Genomic DNA, 19,073 nt, shown 5'->3' on the forward strand with positions numbered 1-19,073 from the left:
TCAAACTTGATTCTTTTTTTTCTATGGTATATTACATACGTTTGAAAATGTCAGCTTAATGTTAAGTTTGAGCGAAAAAAATTGCCTATACAATGCGCCTTAATAAATGCTAGGGTAGTAGCCCCTTAAAGAATCAAAATATAAGCTGGCTTTGTTATGTCCTTAGTGATAGTCCTGTCAGATTTACTTGTTAAAACCTATACTGCGGAGATACATTGCCAAGACTTCCATTAAAAAAAAAATATAAAATTCTGTAAAGTAACTATTCTGCTGTAAAAATACTCTTCTTATAAAATGTATTACTTTATTGAAAAAATTATGAGCAAAGACTTATGTTTTATATTTCCCTACAAATGCGATAAAACATGGTAAACTAAATGCCATTGAAACGTTGTCTTGTTGATTAATGTTAAATTTACAATATTGTTAAAAAAAATCAAACAAAACTAAACAATACATTATTAATAAATTTAAAAAAAAAATTATTAAGTATTATACATCGAAAAAAGTGTCTTTTGTCAAAGAATGTTCCCAACAATTTGTATAAATGACAGTTAATCATTTTTTAAACTTTTTTAACTGTGTACCTACTTAGGTCTAGTATTCATATCTAGAGAATATCCTACACAAGTCTGGAAGTAATATTCAAGGACATTAAATTTGTTTTTATTTCTCAACAACAGTAGTCAGTCAATTTCCTGGCCCTCTATGAAACTTACCAAGTATTTGAATTTTTATATAAACAAATAAAGAAAAAGAAAATCAAGCAATCTTACTTAAGTACACCATTTGTATTTGAATCGAATTAAAAATACAAAATTGATATTATAGTAGTTGACAGATCTTTGGGGTTATTGTACAAATTAACCCAAGCGAAGGAAAATTATTCGACAACTCTGGCCGCCAGTTAGGTCACAATAATCAAGTCGTGTTACCGCATTGATTTTACTGTTAAATCATCAGCAAATAAATAATAATAAAAATACTCAATCTAAGTACAACCGTCTGGATTACTGTAAAATTAACGCAGTAGCAGTCAATAGAACAATAATAATAATTATATATATCTCTTAAACAAGAATCCGTTTGTGACAATTTGTAAAGTTAAAATTCGGAAAAGAAATTAAGATTTAAAAAAAAAATAGATATATATATATATATAATATAAAAATAAAATTCGCACAATTAACACGGTATAGTGACTTGATAGGTTTTGTCGTCGCACTACAAACTAAATTAAATATATTATAAAGACAATAATAACTCTTTAACCCTGCATTTGAAACCTTGTCGATAATAATAATAATAATAATATAAATATTTGAACACAATGTCGGTATTGGATTTGAATACGTTTAATCTTCGATAATTGTCACGTCGTCGTCGTCATCATCGTCGTCGTCGATGACGATCACTTCGTTTTCGTCGTTATGGTTTTCCCTAAAAATCACAATCGATTGTCGATTTAATATTTTACTTTGATTTGTCGTAATATTTTTTTAAGCGAACAGATGGTACTACTTACATAAATTTATTTTTGATCACTTCGAACTCCGTTTTCATTGTATCTATGTGTTGGGGCTCTAAACACAACAGGGACGCCTTATAAATTTCATCCACCAACGATGAGCTACCGAAATCGTACTCGAAACGAATACACTCCAACCAAATGTCTACAAAAGAATTTTCACATTAATAATACGACGAGTGTTTATAGGACAATTAATATCGACGACAGCACGCACTAGTGTCGATTTTCCCGAATTCGTTGCACGCGTCGTTGTACAGCTTTCTAATGTTTTTCATTTTGTTCATGTGAAACATTTGGATCTTTTCCAAATTGATCATGGTCATGTATAGCTGTAGACACGGAGGCTCTAGCTGGACGAGATCTTGGAACAGATCCCTCGCCGAAAGCAATCCCTTTTGTAATGCGCACCAATCCAGATAGGCGGGTCTCAACTCCAAGGCTACGACTTTGAACCTAACGCGCGAACCTTCGTTGTACAACTGATCGACCTACGTGAAATATATTCAAAAAACATTAATCGACCACTTACACAAATTATAATATTTTACGGTCGCATTCTTATCGTTAATATCTTGGGGGTTTACCAATTTCGGATGCGTGTTGTGCATGTATCTTATCATGATTTGCCACAGCGGCAGCGAATCGTCTTTCAACGCTCGCACTCCTTGCTGGAACGCTTCGATGAGATTGTCGAAACAGTCGTGCGTGACGTACAAGTGTAAAAGTTCTATCCACAAATCCAAATTGGTCTTCAGAGCTTTCGTTGCGCCTATCAAAATCGCTCGTCGATCGTCCGCGCTGGAATTTTCCGCCTAAACAACGCGACATAGCCGATATTAATAACGAGGTTACTTTTTTTTAAATAAACCTATCGTGTTTCGTTACCCAATACAAATAATATTTAGACACGAGCATTGCACCGCTCATGTGGGCGTTCTGAAATGCACGTTCCAAAGTTTCATGCATGTATTTTTTTGTCGATTCGTTTTGCATGCGGTACGACTGACGGATTTCTATCACGGTGTCCAAGTACAATTCCCACAAACGCTGTTTGTCTACTTGCAATAGGCTCTGATTCAATATGTCTTCGTATATGTTTATGCAATTACTAGAAAACATACGATTGCTAATAAAACGTCTACGCAGGCTCATGAGGGTTTTATATGACAAAGCGAGTTTGTTACGACGCCGCCAATTGTGTTACGTCAACAACACAGCACAGGCCTCAAAACTGCTACATAGAAAGTGTGCAATTTAGTGAGCAGATTTATGTCGATTTCATAATTATCATTATCATGAAAAACATTAAGAAACAACATGCAAATTTTATACGAAAAAAAAAAAAAGTTATTTAAATTAATTTATTATTTTGAATAGAAACTTACCGAAGACAAAGTTTTTATTCGTATTTTTATAAAACGATGTTAGTTTAACGAAAACCAGCTTAATACTAACATGATAGTTTATAAAAACAACAAAAGTTACATTAAGTTAACTTAAAGAAAAACTTTTTTTTTTTTTTAAGTGATTTTATAGGAGACTTGCAATGTTCAATAACAAATTACGGTGACCAAAACTCATATCAAACAAATAACCGAATACTTTTCATGCGATTTCATCAGCCAAATTTATTTTCTACCTACAACAACTCGTATCATGACAATATGCAACAGACACTTACTGTACAGCCATGTGATCTTTTGAAAAATTCAACCGTTGGGTCTGAGGATTGTAGGAGTAGCCTTTTAGTTGCATTTGAGCTAAAAAGTGCCAAAGCAATTCGTTGTGTTTGTAAATCTCGACCATGTCCCTGTGCAACGGGAGAGAAAAAAACCATTAGATTATCGAAATATTAGCAAATCCTACACTTGTAACTTATACTGGGGTTTTATTGCGTACTTGACGATGAGCGAATGTATTTCGTCCACTCGTAATATCAAAGCGGTGTCCAACAATTTCATGTGGAAATCTATATCGCCTTGAAAGCGTGCAATGGCTGCTTTATACTTCTCGATGCACATGTTATAATTAGTGCCCTTATCGCAATGCTGCACTTCCATCCAAAATTCGTCCAAACATATTTCCTTGCTCTGGCTGTGTTCGCATAGTCCCATTTTGTAATACTGTCGAGCTTCTTCGATGTTTTTGCGCTCCTCAAACTCGTAGCGCGCCGCAGTCATGTATAAATCGGGTTCGTCGTGGCGTCGTTTCATCAGGGTGCCTATCAACGCACTACAATTGCATAATAGATCCTGAAATTTTCATTTCAATTAACATACCTATTGGTTTTATAACATTATTTTGTGGTTAGGTACACTTACGTTATTCACACAAAACTCGATGTATTCTTTTAGATTTGCGTTATCGATACTGAACAGCAAAAATAAATTGTTGTACATGTCGTTGACGCGTTCCGACACGATTCTGAATACTTCAAATTTATCGTCATTCTTATCGTCGCTCAACTCCTGTCGTTGGGGGCAAAAGCGACTTCGATTAGGACAACGCAAAGAAAATCGTGTATCGTTAAAAAGACTGACGTCGAATACTCACGTTGATTTTTTGTTGATACGTATCCAATAGATTCAATTCGATATTTATGTTTTTCAGCAATTCTTCCTTGGTGACCAGCCCGTGAGCTATCTTCTTGGCGATACCCATACGCCTCTCTTTGACTACTCTGAAAGACGAAAACAAATATTTTAAAAATGATAGTCGGCAACATAAAAACCAAAACAATTTGACACCGCAATAGTTGGCTATTAGCACTATAGTTGATAAAACAAAAAAGAAAATCCAACTTAAAGAAAAATAAAAGTTGACTTGAAATTTAACAAAGATATTATAGCTTTTAACAAAAAAGGTTGCGCCATTAATCTCTAAATTTTTGTTTCAAATATAAAATCATCAAAATATAGCACATTATATTAATCACGCTTTACACTAACAGAACAGCGGTGGAAGTGCGAGTGGATGTTTTTAAACTATTAAATTTCAACTGAGACAATGTCCTATTGAATGACAATTGAAGAACATACTCATTAAGATTAAAAATTTAAATTTCGAGTATTTAAGTACATATTACTGTGTTTGCACAACAAGTACTTTTTAACGGGATTTCTCAAAATTATACAGGACAAAAAAAAAAGCTAGGTATTTGACCAATCGATTAGGCAAGAGTAAAAAAATCAGTTTGATGAACTGAAAAAAAAAAAGATAGATTTGTTCACGTCAACATCTTAAAAATTAGTACTATTAGTATCATGCCTAACTTTTTTCATTTTCAAATTAAAATGGTTTTTTTTTTAAGCTGAAGTGGTTGATAAAAAAACAATAACACTACTACACCTACAAAAGAAAACCAACCAAAAAACTGACTACAAAGTGTAATTTTCCCTTATACTTTTGGTTTATTTTTAATAAAAGAAAAGTTTGACTTCAGATTTTTTAGAATACTGTATATGTTATAGGCTTATACTAAATTTACTTTCGGTCTAATTTTCAAACCTAAATCCCTAAAACTTTGCTTGAAAAAGTGAAATAAACAAAAAATGTCTGTCCCTTCTAGGGCTTACAATATTTCTTTGGTTTATCAATGTTAATCGGTAGTAGTACGTTTAAAGAATATTAATTTGTAAATAATTTGACTATTTTTAAAAAATGTATAGAGCATCGTAATTTTAAATTGAAACATATCTACATTTTTATGGCCGTTTTTCTCAATTTTAAAGGGGAAATGTTGAACTTTTTTAAAAAATTTTTACTATTAGAGTACCTTACAGGAACGATTTCTAATCGATAGAGTTGCTACACGAAGAGATCGGTCGAGCGGTTTAAAAGATATCGTGGGTACAGACACAAAAATAAAAAAACACATCTTTGTACAGGCAATAACTTTTCAGCTCCGCATCGAAGCTAAAAAAAGGCGAAACCGATAAATAGATTATTCTCGTTAATTACATGTTAATTAAAGTATATAAAAACTCATACTGTGTGATAAGGAGATAATAATATTTATTATGAAATCGGAGAACCTATTTTTCGTGTGTTCTAGTTTAGCCACAGTTGAAGTAGAATGTAAAAACTTACAGCACTTCGTCCGGTTTCAGAATTCCATTGTCAACCATGAACTGAGCTTCGAGATCGACGTCGTCCGACGACATGACGGCGTTCACAAATTCCTGAAAAAATGTTTGACCAGCGAAACAATCGTTTGGAATCCGACTGGCAATTATTTGTCGTCGGTAGGTTTGACAATGAAATCAATTCCCTGTCGAATCTCTCAACTCGTTTCACTCGACCGGTCGCCCGATATCATCATCACGTCGTGCGCGTTATGTAATAAATAATTTCTTTACTCTTGTGCATGAAATAATGGCGTCTCAGACGGCAAACGATATTGCGTTTTGGGTGGGGGAACATCTGTATTCTGTATAAACAGGCTCTGTAGTAAAATAACATGACAAAAAAAATACAAACATCCACAGTGTAATATTATGCTATCTGTACGGAGTGATTAGTTTGTGGAGTTATCAGACCCGTTCCGTTACAGCTTATCAGTTTCTACGGACAACCGCGGTTACCCGAAACCGCATTACCGGTCACCATTGGTCGATTGATAAGATATCAGCGATTAAGTCAATTGCCGTTCAATTATAACAACAACAATATTATTGTTTATTAATTTAACGTGTTTTTTTTTTAATACTATTTTCAATTGAATTCAATCGTCGTTTAATTAAACCTTTTCAACTACCCACAAACATAATGAAATGGATTCGCGCAAAATCGGTATTTTATGGTATGCATACATTTCAAAAATAAAGTGCCTGCTCAATGGCTTGGAACTTGAAAAACGAAAATAAATCCTCTAAAAAAAAAGTGTTAAAAATTACCTGAAAATGTTAAAGAATAAATGCCTATAACATTGCCTTAAAAAAAGTACACATAGTAATTTATAAAAATAGTCTTAACAGCTCACGGCAAGTCGAATATCGTGTTACCCATATTTTTTATCTCAATAATTTTGCGTTTTTTTAATTTATAATCAAGAAATTTAATCTTCTTTTGTCACATATCAACTGCCGCAGTGAAAAAAGTCGTAACTTGATTTTTGTAAATTTTGAGGAAACCAAAAACAATTTTGATTACTTACTCTAATTTTTCATGTATTCTTATACAAGTTAACTATACTCCCAGGCAGATTTTTGAAAACGTTTTTTTTGTCAAGAGATAAAGAATAAAAATGAACTATCCGTATGCTACCAACTCTAAATTGATAAAAATCAAGTTTTGACTTTCTTTGCTGCGGCGGTCAAAATTTGTATTTTGTAACGTTCGTTAAAAGCAAATTAAATAAGTGTCCGATGACATTTTTCACAACATCTTTTATTGATAACAAATTCTTATTCATAAATTTTTTTTTTTTTACAAGCATTTTGATTTTTTATTAGTAATAAATTTTAGTTCGATTTTAAATTTCAAAAAGGTTTAATCTATTTCAACTATTTAAAGTTAACAGTTTTAACATGCAATTATACTGTTTTTAATTGGGAAAAAAAAATGTAATTTCAACATTACTCTTAACTTTTGTTAATAACAAATACTTGACTTTTAAATGGCTCGACATAAATGCACCAGTGGAAAAAGTAATGGGTTTTTTTCGTCATGCAACACGACCAATCCTTCGCTGCCCTCTATGGCCACCATATTTCCTATCTTGTCTTTGTGTTGATTGCACAGTATTTTTACAAAATCATTCAATTTGGGCATAACAGGCTCCAACTTTTCATTATCGACTGTTACCGTTTGTCCATTGTCCGGTAAATACACAGTGCATGTACTGTCTTCTACTTTTTTAACGATTCCAGTCTTTGCGGCTAGTTCTGAATCAGTTATATGGACGTAAACACCAGTAGTGTGCCAACCAGATGGCAAGTCTGAAAGTAAAACAATTTACAACAACAACGTTATCGACGTTGCTATTTAATAATTCAATTCATACCAAACAACGTTAAAAAAGGAGCCGCGGGTCCGGGAGAACTTGACGGTGACGAGGTCATCAAAAACGGATAATAAGATGAAGGTGACGGACGGGGATGATAGTCGATATTAAGCGGACTAACGTGCGTAGGGCTCAATGCGTTTAGGAAGGGGTTATTGCCTAGAAAAAAATAAAATAAACAATAATTTTTAAATATATTTTTATTCTAACGAAATTAAATACCTAACTAATAGGAAATACCTCAAATAATTTGTAATAAAATAATAAAATCCTATACAAATTTGTCTATCTACTTTTCTGTTTTGCCGATGAGTAATTTTTATAATAAATTAATTTTTTTTGGATTAACACAAACACACTTGTGATTAACTCTAACCGCCATATTATGACTTTGTATACTCACCATTGAATTCACAACTGGACGGAGATTCTGGTTCAAACGGTGAATAGTTATGATCCAATTGGTACGAGTGATCAGTGTCGCTGTCTCTGGCGGGAGTATATCCCGCTGCGGGATCCCACGCTAGTGAAGAGATTGTCGTGTCATGAGAAGGTGTCATGTTACCGTAGGCCGGAGTACGACTACCGACTTCATAGCTGGGCGTCATCGATCCGTACATGGGAGTCTTGCCTCCTTCGCGGTAACTAGGCGTCATGGGGACAACATTCAGCGATGTCTTGGTGGACGACGGCATTGTTCTCCTGTCCTTGGACTGTTGTCCGCCGACCATCATGATGTTTCTCTTATCGACCGATATGGTTTGACAAGGCGAATGCAGCTCGACCCTAGCCGTACACTCGGTCGAGTCTTTAACCATGCCAACAGCTCCTTTGTACGGACCGCTGGTGATCCGTATTGTTTGTCCAATCAGCTCTTTGTCTCTGCGTACGCCATCAAATTTTCTCGATTCGTAACTGACGCCGCCACCGTATCTGCCGTAACCCGACGGACAACCGGGTATATGACGAGGAGATGTAATTCCCAGGGTTGATGATCCATTTTGCAGGCTAGTTGACTAATAAAAGTTAACGTATTAGTTATATTATAAGAAACGATAATTCAATTAGAAAAAAAGTTTTAAATGGACGATAATTACTTTGTCAATCGAATTCCCAGCCAACGTAACATGTCTTAATCGACATACGAAAATCCCTCCGTTATTAGTCATCAGGCGAGAGTATAAAAATACATGATGACGATAAAGATGTTGGATTTCTCCTTGCATTCCCTGCGAGTACATAAATTACTACAATATTGATATTTAATACAAAAAACAATGATAAATAACAAATACCGTGTGTGGTCCGTCGATGACTTTGATCACATCTTTCCTTTGTAAAGAATTGCCATGCGCGTCCACACCAATCGTGTTTTTGTGTTCCTTTTTTTTTAACAGGGTTTGTGATTTCGCTTTGATTAATTTTCCTGTCATACTTAGTACTTGTACTTTTTCATGCTCGATTCGCACTATAACCCCAACGTTGTTAAGGCTACAACATAATATATGGTTACCGATTACTTTACGATCGGACTAAGAACAATAATAAAATGATACCTTGTCGTAAATTTAATTTAATTTGTCGAATCTATATAACAGTTATTACAAACGTATTTTAGTATCCTTCTTTTCTACAAATATCAACCGATCAATTACCCGTTAAAATTTAAACATATAAAAAAATCAATTACGTACTCTAACTGAACAAGATCACCCCATTGAAATTGTCCGATCGAATCCACTCCGGACGCCGTGTCCTTACACAATTGTAAATCACGAGGTAAAACTTCCATTTCATGCATCGACACATCGGAAAACATTACGACACACTTGTGTGTGACACGTACAACGAGTCCGGTGTCTCCTTTAAAGCGTCCGCCCAACACTCTGACGTGGTCACCTTGTTTGAAGTATTTGCATAATTCGTTAGCGGTAAACTCTAACGGCAGCTTAAACAATTTTTTTTTTAAAAATTGAAAACAATAAATATATTATGAAAGTCTAAGCATAGTTGGTTATTAGTTATTACCTACCTTGAGGTCTTTGTGTTCCGGCATGATGGTGACCATATTTCCGTCAATCGACAATACTTTGCCTCGAAGATTGATCAGTTCTCCTGTACAGACTTCAACATTATCGCCACCGCTTATGGCTTGATTGTTGGCTGAATTATCTGTGTTTATAATTGGCACGGCAATGTCTTCGTTTTCGGTAGCGTCTTCAAATTTTTCAAGTTCTGATAACGTGGGTTGGACTTCTTCGGTCGAGATTAGGTTGATATAGAAATCTTTGAACAGAAACCCTTTGCGGTTGTAGCGATTTCCTTCGAATACCATAAAATCCCCGTCACTGGTCACTTCGCCGCCGATAGCGCGGACTGCTTCCGGGTCAAACAGTTTGGCACCCGGACGTCTCCTCCTTTTCCTTTTTAGATAATCCGGACCCTATTGATTAAAACGACATCAAAATAATGCTAGTCCAATGAGAACATGTGTATATGAGAAAAAATAATTTTGCAATACCATCGTAGATCTCAATGCGCCGCGAAGCTTCGTGTAATCTATTCTCGGTATCAATTTCAGGTGTACGTTACTCTGGGCCATATTCATATAATCTACTTGGGCAATGTCGTCTTTGTAATAACCTAAAATCCAACGTATCAAACATATATTACGATCAATTTTACTTTTACCTAGTATTATTATTATTTTATTTTTAAGTCGTCACCTTTTTTAAATCGAACCCATTGCTTAGGTTGGAAACTGGATTGTATTTTAACGACTTTCAGTATGTCTGTCATTTCATTGATGGGCACTATTTGCTGTTTCCAAATGCCCATTTTAAGACTGCTAATATTTTCAATCGCCGACTTGACGTGAGTCTGTTTGTACGCCTCGATATAAATATAGCCCTTTACGCCTTCGGGCGACACCGCAGATTTGATTTGTAACGGGTTGTCTGTAAATTGATAAGCAATCGTCTTTCTCATCAACAATAAGGCTGTCTGTTTTTCTTCGCCGATACGACATTTGACCATCCACAAATTTGGATCTCTACCAACATTAATATTTAGGGTCAAAAAAGGTTTGCACACATTGCCAGTTGGCTATACAAGTTTAAATATTTAAATCATATTTTTGAACACAAATTGATTATTTACTTGACACCCGGTAAAAGTGTCTGCTTTGTGATTTCACTGATAAGTCCTACGCCGGCGTTTCCAAAATGTTTGATGGCGACCGAAGTGTCGTCCGAATACTTTCTACGTAAATACTCTTCGATTTCGTCCTCGTTTTTTGAACTAAAATTACAATAAAACATGTTCAAATTTTAAAAATCTATCGTTGTAAAATATGATTCACACGTAATACAATTTAATCGTTCGACTCACTCCCAAAGATCGTTTCCGCGCCTGTGCCCTTCGATTTCTCTAGCGGTAGGACCCGATTCGTCTTCTTCATTGGCAACAATACTGGTATCGACAGGACCTTCTTCCCATTCGTCTTCTTCTTCCACTTCATCGTCGACCTCTGCCTCGTCGATGATGAAACCGCCGTATCGCTCGACTTTTTTCTTTTTCTTTCCCGACCGCTCGTATAGCTCTTCATCTTCTTCTTCGTCGTACTCCTGTGTTACACAATACACAATGTGAACCAAAAGTGCAATGTTTAATATGACATTTTACAAACCAAACTTACATCATATTCGGAGACTAGAATTACATCTTCGACATTTTGTTCGTCGACGACCGCATCGTCGTCGTATTCTTGTCTGAGAAAAACGAAAACGCCAAATAATGTCTAAAACTTCTAATCGACCACCATAGTAAAGTTAGTGGAGATAAAACAATTAAAATTAAAATTTTTATTACCGGTCGTTTTCTTCTTCGGCCTCCGATTCGCTGGACAAATCGATTATGCTATCATCGCTGCACGACATTGTTCAGAAATATCAGAGAGAGGGGCACACAACAATGTCGCATAAACGCGGAAAATAATAATTTTATTTAAACGACAACGCCAAGTGACAAATAAAAAAACATTACAAATAAACCGGCAAACATTACACCACAAACGCTAACGTTCAACAACCACAATATGACCGTTTTTGGTCAAAAATACATTGTTTTGGTTTAGTACGTTTTAAATGGCGACCAAGCAAACGTCCGAACTTGCAACTAAGTTAACGCCTATTAACTTATTAGGTACAATGAATAAATTATAAAACAATTTATTACTAAACAACGATAGTAAAAAAAACGTTGCATATCACGGTCATCGTTGACTGTTTTTTTTTTTTATTATAAATTATTATAGTAAACGATGACCAAAGTTGTAGTTTACCTAATTGGTTTTTTTTCCAGCTCTCGTTGATAACTCACAACGCGCGGGTACAGCCGAACAATGATTTCATACTTTATAACAAATGACAATAATAAATAAACAGCCGTTTTGACATAAATATCATTTTACACGGGTTTAATTATTTTGAGAAAAGATTACTCGGTAATACAGAATCGTTTTTTCTTTTTTCGAAATATACATCTTAGTGTCCACTGGACATTGTTTCCCAACACTTACATGCATGTTTTCCGTTTCTCTAATTGAATTATGTAATCATTGTGTTAAAATAAACATTGCACAACACTATTTTGGAACAAGAACCAAAATAATTCGATATTTTGTTTTTGATAAAACCCATTTTGGTCTCACGTCTGGTTATTTTTCGCACCGTTAAGTCAATGTTTCTTGTATTGTTCTATATGGTTAAGAATAAATTTCTGTATAATTTAATTTTTTTATTTGTAGAAAAGTTCTCTATTCTATAGGTATATTTGCTAAATTCAGGGCTGGTTTTTTGAATTATTTATTTAGTAATAATAATGATGGAAAACGTGTAAGTTTTTCATACTTTTAAGAATATCAGTAAACTAGTTGGATGTATTTAGATTTTGTTTTCCAGTTTCTTACTTAATGAGAAACAAGTTGTCTATATTTATAATACCTGGCCTTTGGTACTTTAAGAGAATTAATTTTTTTGTTTGTTAATTCGAATCATTAATTCATTATTAATACGGGATGAGTTAAAAAATTATGACTGATTTGTAATAAATATTTGTAAATTTATGGAAAACTTCATTTTACCTAATCCTAAATTTATCATCATTTGGAATGTATAAAATAAATATGTACATTTTTTCAACTTATTTCGACAAAATATTGCACATTATAAGTATAGACCAACATTTTCTCCAACAGAAAAATTAATTGTCACGTTTAAAATTTATTGAACTCCTTCAAAATTGTTGTTGATATAGTAAACAAATACTGTTATCATTTTTTTTCACAGCCAGATTAAAATTTAGAAGCGCTTGTCCCTATTTTTTTTATGGTTATTTATTTGTAATTTTAGAAATCCTGATAAAATAAAACATACTTGCGGCTTCAAATAATATTTGTGCAAGTGTTTTTTTAAGGTTTTTATTATCCAATAAAATTAGGTTACTATTATTTATTTTTAAAATGTTACCTAAATTCACTTTTATATTTTTTTTCACTTATGACAAATTTGTAATGGTTTTAAACTTTTTGCTAAATCATTAAAACTCTTAACAAAATGTTACAAATAAAATTAATTATGTTTCCTTAATTTAGATCATCGTTTAGTATAATCACTTTTAGATTTTTGTTAAATTATAAACAAACAAGTGCAAACAGCAAAGTGAATTGTAGATTGATTTTTTTCAATAAGTAAATAAATGGCTAGTCGATTTGGAATATCGAATCCCAAGCTATCAAACACCTACTTAATAAAATATACATATATTTATATTTATGCCAATACATTATACTCAGCCCAAATATGTCAAACGGCAAAAGAGCCGCGACACAATCGTTGTGGCGAAATGACCGACACCCGTACAACATAACATAAATGTGAACCATCATCTAAATAAATATACAGACAAATTTTAATAATCAAAAGAAATGTATCAAGACATCTCGAAATAATTGTTGTCGTTTATTTTATTTTTTATATTTTGAAGCATATTTTTTTTTTTTTTTTTAATCTTTATCATGAGCGAAAGCCAAGTTTGAACTGAATTGAATAGAAATATGTTTGTGTCACCAAACTCTTGAAATACTCATTACATTGCTTGATTATTCCTATTAGAAAACAAAATAAAATAAATTATAGGCCCAGGTTTTTTTATAATGTTTATAGCACAAAAATTCCTAGTCATTTTGATATATATTAAGGTTGGTTTTATTGACAGTTAAATAGACAAAGACAGTTTAAATATAAAGAAAATAGCAAAAGTTAGAAAAAAACACCTAAAAATTAAAATTGCACTTATAACAATATATGTTATTATTATCATTTTTTTGCATCAACCCAATTTGTAGCTATTATGCAATAAATTAGACAGATTAAAAAATAAAAGGTTGGAACAACATCCAAGCCCTAATGATGTCTCATACTACAATTTACCAGTTCAGTACAAATTGATAAACTAAAAACACAAACTTAATTATTATACAATGATATAAATTACCTTTTTCTTTTCATTTAATTAGATCGGCTGAAATCAGATAGATATCGCTTTTGAATTTCCAGGAACGCTTTTAACTCATTCCTGGTTTCCATTAAATATGTATCGATGTCGTTTTTCCTCTCTTGAATTTGTTGGTACGCGTACTGGAGTTCTTTTAATTTAATCAGCATTTCATTTTGTATTTCTTCTTTTGCATAATTCGTAGTGTCTTGAAGATCAACAGGTAACTGAAATAGAAAAATAAACCTACGGTATAAATGTTGTTTTTTTTTTTTTTATTATTCTTTGGAGTGCAAACATTTTAAATATCCAACCTGTGCACTAGTTTCTGCATTCAAATAATTTACAGCCACCATAGTAGGATGTAAGTCAATTGGTTCCAATTGTAATTTTTTCAACGGAGGGTTTTCAGAGCCTTCTTCGTTGTCAAAATTCCTTTTAGACATGGTATGAATAGTTCCTGTTACATAAATGTAAGTTAAAAAAATGAGAATATTTTTTGAGCTTAAATTTTAAAGGTGTAAATAAATTGATTGTTTTTTTCTTCAAATTATTAATTACATATCAAAGACACTCTGGATTTAGTTTGAGGGCCAAGTACCGCACTGCACCTACAAAGCCGCCGATCCCACACGACTGGTCGTTTACAGTCGACCGATACGGGTCAGCGTACAAGTTAAACCTCTCACACTATCGGCGGCATAGGTGTGGTACATGTCATTTTGATTTTTAGGTTTACAATAACTGTCATACGTACCTACTGTACACCGGATCCGAATAGAAATATGGCGATTTATTTTATTATTGTTTCTCTTTAATAAAATAACATTAATTACACAAACGGACAATGATGACAACTCGGAACTCTTCTAGTTTCTACTATTTATATAACTATAAACTACCTTACTGTTACATCTATATAGCTATATCGACCTACTAATTAGCTATTCAGTCAGCTGCTGCTGTCTAGTGTCTACTGTCTACGTCCACTGCAGGCTACGGCGAGTAAAATTCTACGTTTACTGCGTACAGTGTTGCCACTTGCCTACAAAATACAATATACTGTAATATTTTCATAAAAACAATAATTATTATTGTACACATTTTTTTTTCGTCTACGACAGTTAGAAAATTGATACAATAATAATACCTACTATAAGATGAAGAAAACGTGAAAGAAATTCGATTCAGGCAGCTGGCCGGTACCGGGTAATATTACATTTTGTTCACCACTGGCTTTTGTCCCCCAAAGGGCGTTTCGGGCCTTTGTCATGACAAAATCAATAATACAAGGCCGTTGGGTTGGGGCCGGCTTAATAGTTATTGTTGCGTTTTGTGATTTCTACGACAAAATATGACAATACGATTACCGGTTTTCCGCTTCTTTGTCATTTTGTTTTCTTCCCCGCGGTTGGTTACGAGAACGGATGTATAAATATTATATATATTAGCGATATATGTATATTATAATAGCACATCTGTTGTAGTTTTATTATACCCCCCGCGTTCCTGACCGATATAATAACATTACAGCGGAGGGTCGTTTCGGCGGAGGAAGTGAACACGGTTGCTTAGGTTACCCACACTGTGCGCAAGTTCAGTTCTATTTTGTTACCTATTGACTTTTCGAATAAGTTTTTTTTCCTTTACCAGTCGACGTCCGACGCCATTTTATTTTCTCTCAAAGTGCAAACGGCGCTTGGCGTTGATCGCTCGCATCTTCTGGTAGTCGGCTGCGATTTTTGAGCTTTGGATTTTCATTTTTTTTTCAACTTTAGAGTTAAAAATAATAATTAAAAAAACAGCTTGTGCAGTTTAGAAATCTACCGGACAACGGCCACGGTTTATTGTTGTCGAATCATTAACGAAAACCTCAAACCGGTCAACAATGAGCTACTTGTTGTATTATATCATGAAATACCACAAAGAGGCGTCGGCCATTTTTTCTATAACAATGACGGTTTTGAGCCTTTATGTGGTTTTATCGTCGGAAAATGAGGTAAGCTATGGTAGTTTTTCGTGTACACGTTAACAAACACGTCAGTTTCATCGAGTATTTTATTTTAGCGTAATATTTCATGCGCGCCATTAACATCATTTGTAACTTGGTGTGTATGAACGATGATTCTGAACAAATGCACTTTACCGGATATCTTTTTTTTGCAATTTTCTCTACCATCTTGTAGTATTTTTTACGCTGATTACGAATATGAAGTAAAAAATCGGCAGACTCCTCTAGTTATAGCTACTTGAAATTTGCATATTTCCGCTTTTATAATAATAAGTAGCGGCTGAAGATGCCTGCCGCCGCACCATACATATTTTGTCGGCGACTCAAGTGCGCTCTGCTATAGTATTATTAGTTAATTATTTATTTTTATTTTTATCGTGATATTATCAATGATGTACTATTTGAATTGTACAACAGTATAATTTTCTTAAGTATTAAAACAACTCCATACATCTGCCGTCTTCGGGGGGCGACTCGAACCCTGTCGGGACTCTCCTTTGGATGGGGGCTCACGCCCCCAAACCCCCTGAAAAAAAAATAGCTTGCCTACTACTAACCAACCTAACTTACTGTTCTGAAAGCGTCAGCGACCTAACTAAACCTAGCCTCGCGTCTCCAACAAATGTATGATGCGGTCGCCCCCATTGCTGCCTACTATTATATATGAAGAAATATGCAAATTTCAATTAGATCTAACTTAGGGTCTGCAGATTTTTTTTACTTGAAATTCGCAATCGGCGTGAAATTTTCCAATTATAATGATATCGGAAACCTTAACCTCCAGGAGATCAAGAAACTTTTTTTATTTAGTATAGTCCACAGGGCGGGATTTTAAAATTCTCAGGGGTGGTATCCCTGCAAAGTATAATTATACAATTTTTTTAATAATTAACACTTGTTTAGAAAGTGGCCACATCTCTGTTTACTGTAGTAAATTATACTAATGACATGTTATGTTGTTGTATTAACTGTTGCGGTCAAATAAAACTTGGTGAAACTGGTTAATAATTATTATTCAAAGATATTGTAATAACTGTCAATAAATATTTATAGACAAATTGTGCACGAAATGCGGAAAGGTTATATTAATATAACAGTCCTCCTCGTCACCATATTTGATAAAAAGTGTAAGTGTAGTGCTTATTTCCATAAATTGTTCAGTTTGCAGTAGATAAAAGAGATTTGATATTTGTAGAAAAATTACCTTTTTGAAATTTCTCAAATCAAAATAGGAATGTGTTTAATTTCAATACTAAGTGGTTGTCATTTTATTTTATACACGCATAACTGTTTAAACATTTAATTTTCAAAAGTTTTTGAAATCTTATAGTTTGATTTGATTTATTACTTGTTTATTACATTATTCCTTAGATTTTGTATGTTGTAGTAGTAAAAAAAAAAGTTCCAGTGTGCAAACTTAGTTATTATTGTTTGCGATTTTTTTCAACGAGAACAATCATCTTACCGACCATATTATGATATTATGAGAACTTTTCCTGTGACCTACACAGTTTTCACATTTCTCATTCAATAAAACTATTTTTTTTTAAAAAAAGAATTTCTGAAAAATATACCGTCAAGATTGAGTATATATAGTATTATGATTAATTTGTTGAACACAATATATAATCAATGCTATAAGGCATTATAATGTATAATCTAAACATTAATAGAATTCTAATGATTGTTAAGTTTTAAATAAATATTAACTTTTAATTTAAAGCTCAACTAAAATTATACCGTTAATATTGGACATAGTTATCCGTCATTATAGGAAATCAATGTTTGTGCACACTGGGGGAACATAAACAGCTTGAATTGTTGCATGTATTTTTGTATCGTCGTTTTATCATTAGGTATCTGTTGTTTTCTTGAAATTATATTTATTTTCATTAATACAATATTATGATGTAGCTAGTAGTTATTGTTGAAAAAAAAAATTTTCATTTATAATATTTACTAATATGTCATTTTATTTTTAAATTTAGAGTGTAAGAATTTGCACAAATCGCCACGTAGATAGTGTTGTTAAAAAACTTTTTCCTAATACTTGTTTGGCTGTCTACCAAAACGTGACCGGCTTCAGAAACTGCAAGTCAAAATAGCTATCCTTTTCTAATTTTAAAGTGTTACCAGTACAATTACATAATAAATCATTTGTATTTTATAAACTATTTTTGACTTCATAATTTTACTTGATAACTATTTATAAACTAAAATTAAGGTACTAACAATCAATCAAAAATGAATGAGGAAGAAAGCAAAAGTTGTAAACAAGTAAATGATAAAGACGTTTTCTATGATTTTTTGGTAATAACATTAGGATTCATAATAATAACGCATTTAACATTGACGTACTTGCTACGCGATGAAAATCCTAAATTCAAAGAACAAACGTTACACTTATTATTCATTTTATACATAGAATGCATTTTTTTATTATAATTTTCACGTTAAATTTCAGTAAATATTTATAACAGTCAGTGTAGTATTTATCCAGCACATCATTTAGCAAATGTGCCCAATTTGAAATTTCAATGAGCAAAATTATTATGTATCATCGGGAAGTTTTTAGTTTCAATGTTATTTGAAGCGTTAGAGTTTGCATACTAAACTCTAACGCTGTTAAATTATATGACGTGTATAATTGAAATTTTGTTTCGACACCAAATTTCAATTATACAAAAAATGTACTCAATTTCATAGCCGAAAGTGTATTAATATTATGTAGCTTGCCATAAGTTATTCTAAATAATGTATTTGTGTAATTTGTGTAGCTATGTGAATTTTTAAAGTAAAACGTAATGCGCTGTTGCCATGAGTACCCAAGACTGGGCACTATAGCTAAAGTACATTATGTAAATGGTAGATAATGCTTGCAAAAGACCAACGCTTCTTCTATTTAATATTCTGTATCTAAAACCATATATTTTTTAAACCATGTTTCTACACACAAATCTTTCGATTTCTAA

General features: G+C 33.1%; 2 protein-coding genes and 2 long non-coding RNA genes across 5 annotated transcripts; 1 reads left to right on the forward strand and 3 right to left on the reverse strand.

The window, feature by feature from the left end:
• Nucleotides 1–644: 644 nt before the first annotated feature.
• LOC126839497 (U3 small nucleolar RNA-associated protein 6 homolog) lies at nt 645–5,943 on the reverse strand. Its single transcript, XM_050574835.1, has 10 exons — nt 5,621–5,943; nt 4,085–4,211; nt 3,853–3,999; nt 3,431–3,783; nt 3,213–3,341; nt 2,417–2,639; nt 2,116–2,343; nt 1,746–2,019; nt 1,526–1,673; nt 645–1,440 (listed from the first exon to the last, which is right to left on the reverse strand). Exons 1-10 carry the CDS (start codon nt 5,692–5,694, stop codon nt 1,356–1,358), a joined length of 1,788 nt encoding a protein of 595 aa, XP_050430792.1. The 5' UTR covers nt 5,695–5,943; the 3' UTR covers nt 645–1,355.
• Nucleotides 5,944–7,088: 1,145 nt separating this feature from the next.
• LOC126839515 (transcription elongation factor SPT5-like) lies at nt 7,089–11,707 on the reverse strand. Of its 2 annotated transcripts, none has more exons than XM_050574860.1 (13): nt 11,406–11,707; nt 11,233–11,305; nt 10,926–11,161; nt 10,695–10,835; nt 10,262–10,587; nt 10,057–10,178; nt 9,568–9,978; nt 9,230–9,483; nt 8,831–9,026; nt 8,633–8,764; nt 7,939–8,551; nt 7,536–7,694; nt 7,089–7,470 (listed from the first exon to the last, which is right to left on the reverse strand). In XM_050574860.1, the coding sequence occupies exons 1-13, from the start codon at nt 11,471–11,473 to the stop codon at nt 7,145–7,147; spliced, it is 3,057 nt and encodes a 1,018-aa protein (XP_050430817.1). In that variant the 5' UTR covers nt 11,474–11,707; the 3' UTR covers nt 7,089–7,144. The 2 variants fall into 2 exon arrangements, with proteins under 2 accessions (XP_050430817.1, XP_050430816.1); XM_050574859.1 differs by having other exon boundaries at nt 11,224–11,305.
• A 1,883-nt stretch (nt 11,708–13,590) lies between these two features.
• Nucleotides 13,591–15,118, reverse strand: LOC126839516 (uncharacterized). Its single transcript, XR_007685904.1, has 4 exons — nt 14,848–15,118; nt 14,405–14,550; nt 14,091–14,317; nt 13,591–13,701 (listed from the first exon to the last, which is right to left on the reverse strand). It is a non-coding gene; the product is annotated as an uncharacterized LOC126839516 (long non-coding RNA).
• A 486-nt stretch (nt 15,119–15,604) lies between these two features.
• On the forward strand, nt 15,605–18,687 carry LOC126839517 (uncharacterized). Its single transcript, XR_007685905.1, has 3 exons — nt 15,605–16,089; nt 17,155–17,228; nt 18,090–18,687. It is a non-coding gene; the product is annotated as an uncharacterized LOC126839517 (long non-coding RNA).
• The last annotated feature ends 386 nt before the right edge of the window (nt 18,688–19,073 follow it).

This window comes from Adelges cooleyi, unplaced genomic scaffold (genome assembly GCF_023614345.1).
Source record: "Adelges cooleyi isolate 19-005CV unplaced genomic scaffold, UGA_ACOO_1.1 ACOO_flye_CR_arks_rails_tigmint_CR_PRNA_306, whole genome shotgun sequence".
Classification (NCBI taxonomy): domain Eukaryota; kingdom Metazoa; phylum Arthropoda; class Insecta; order Hemiptera; family Adelgidae; genus Adelges; species Adelges cooleyi.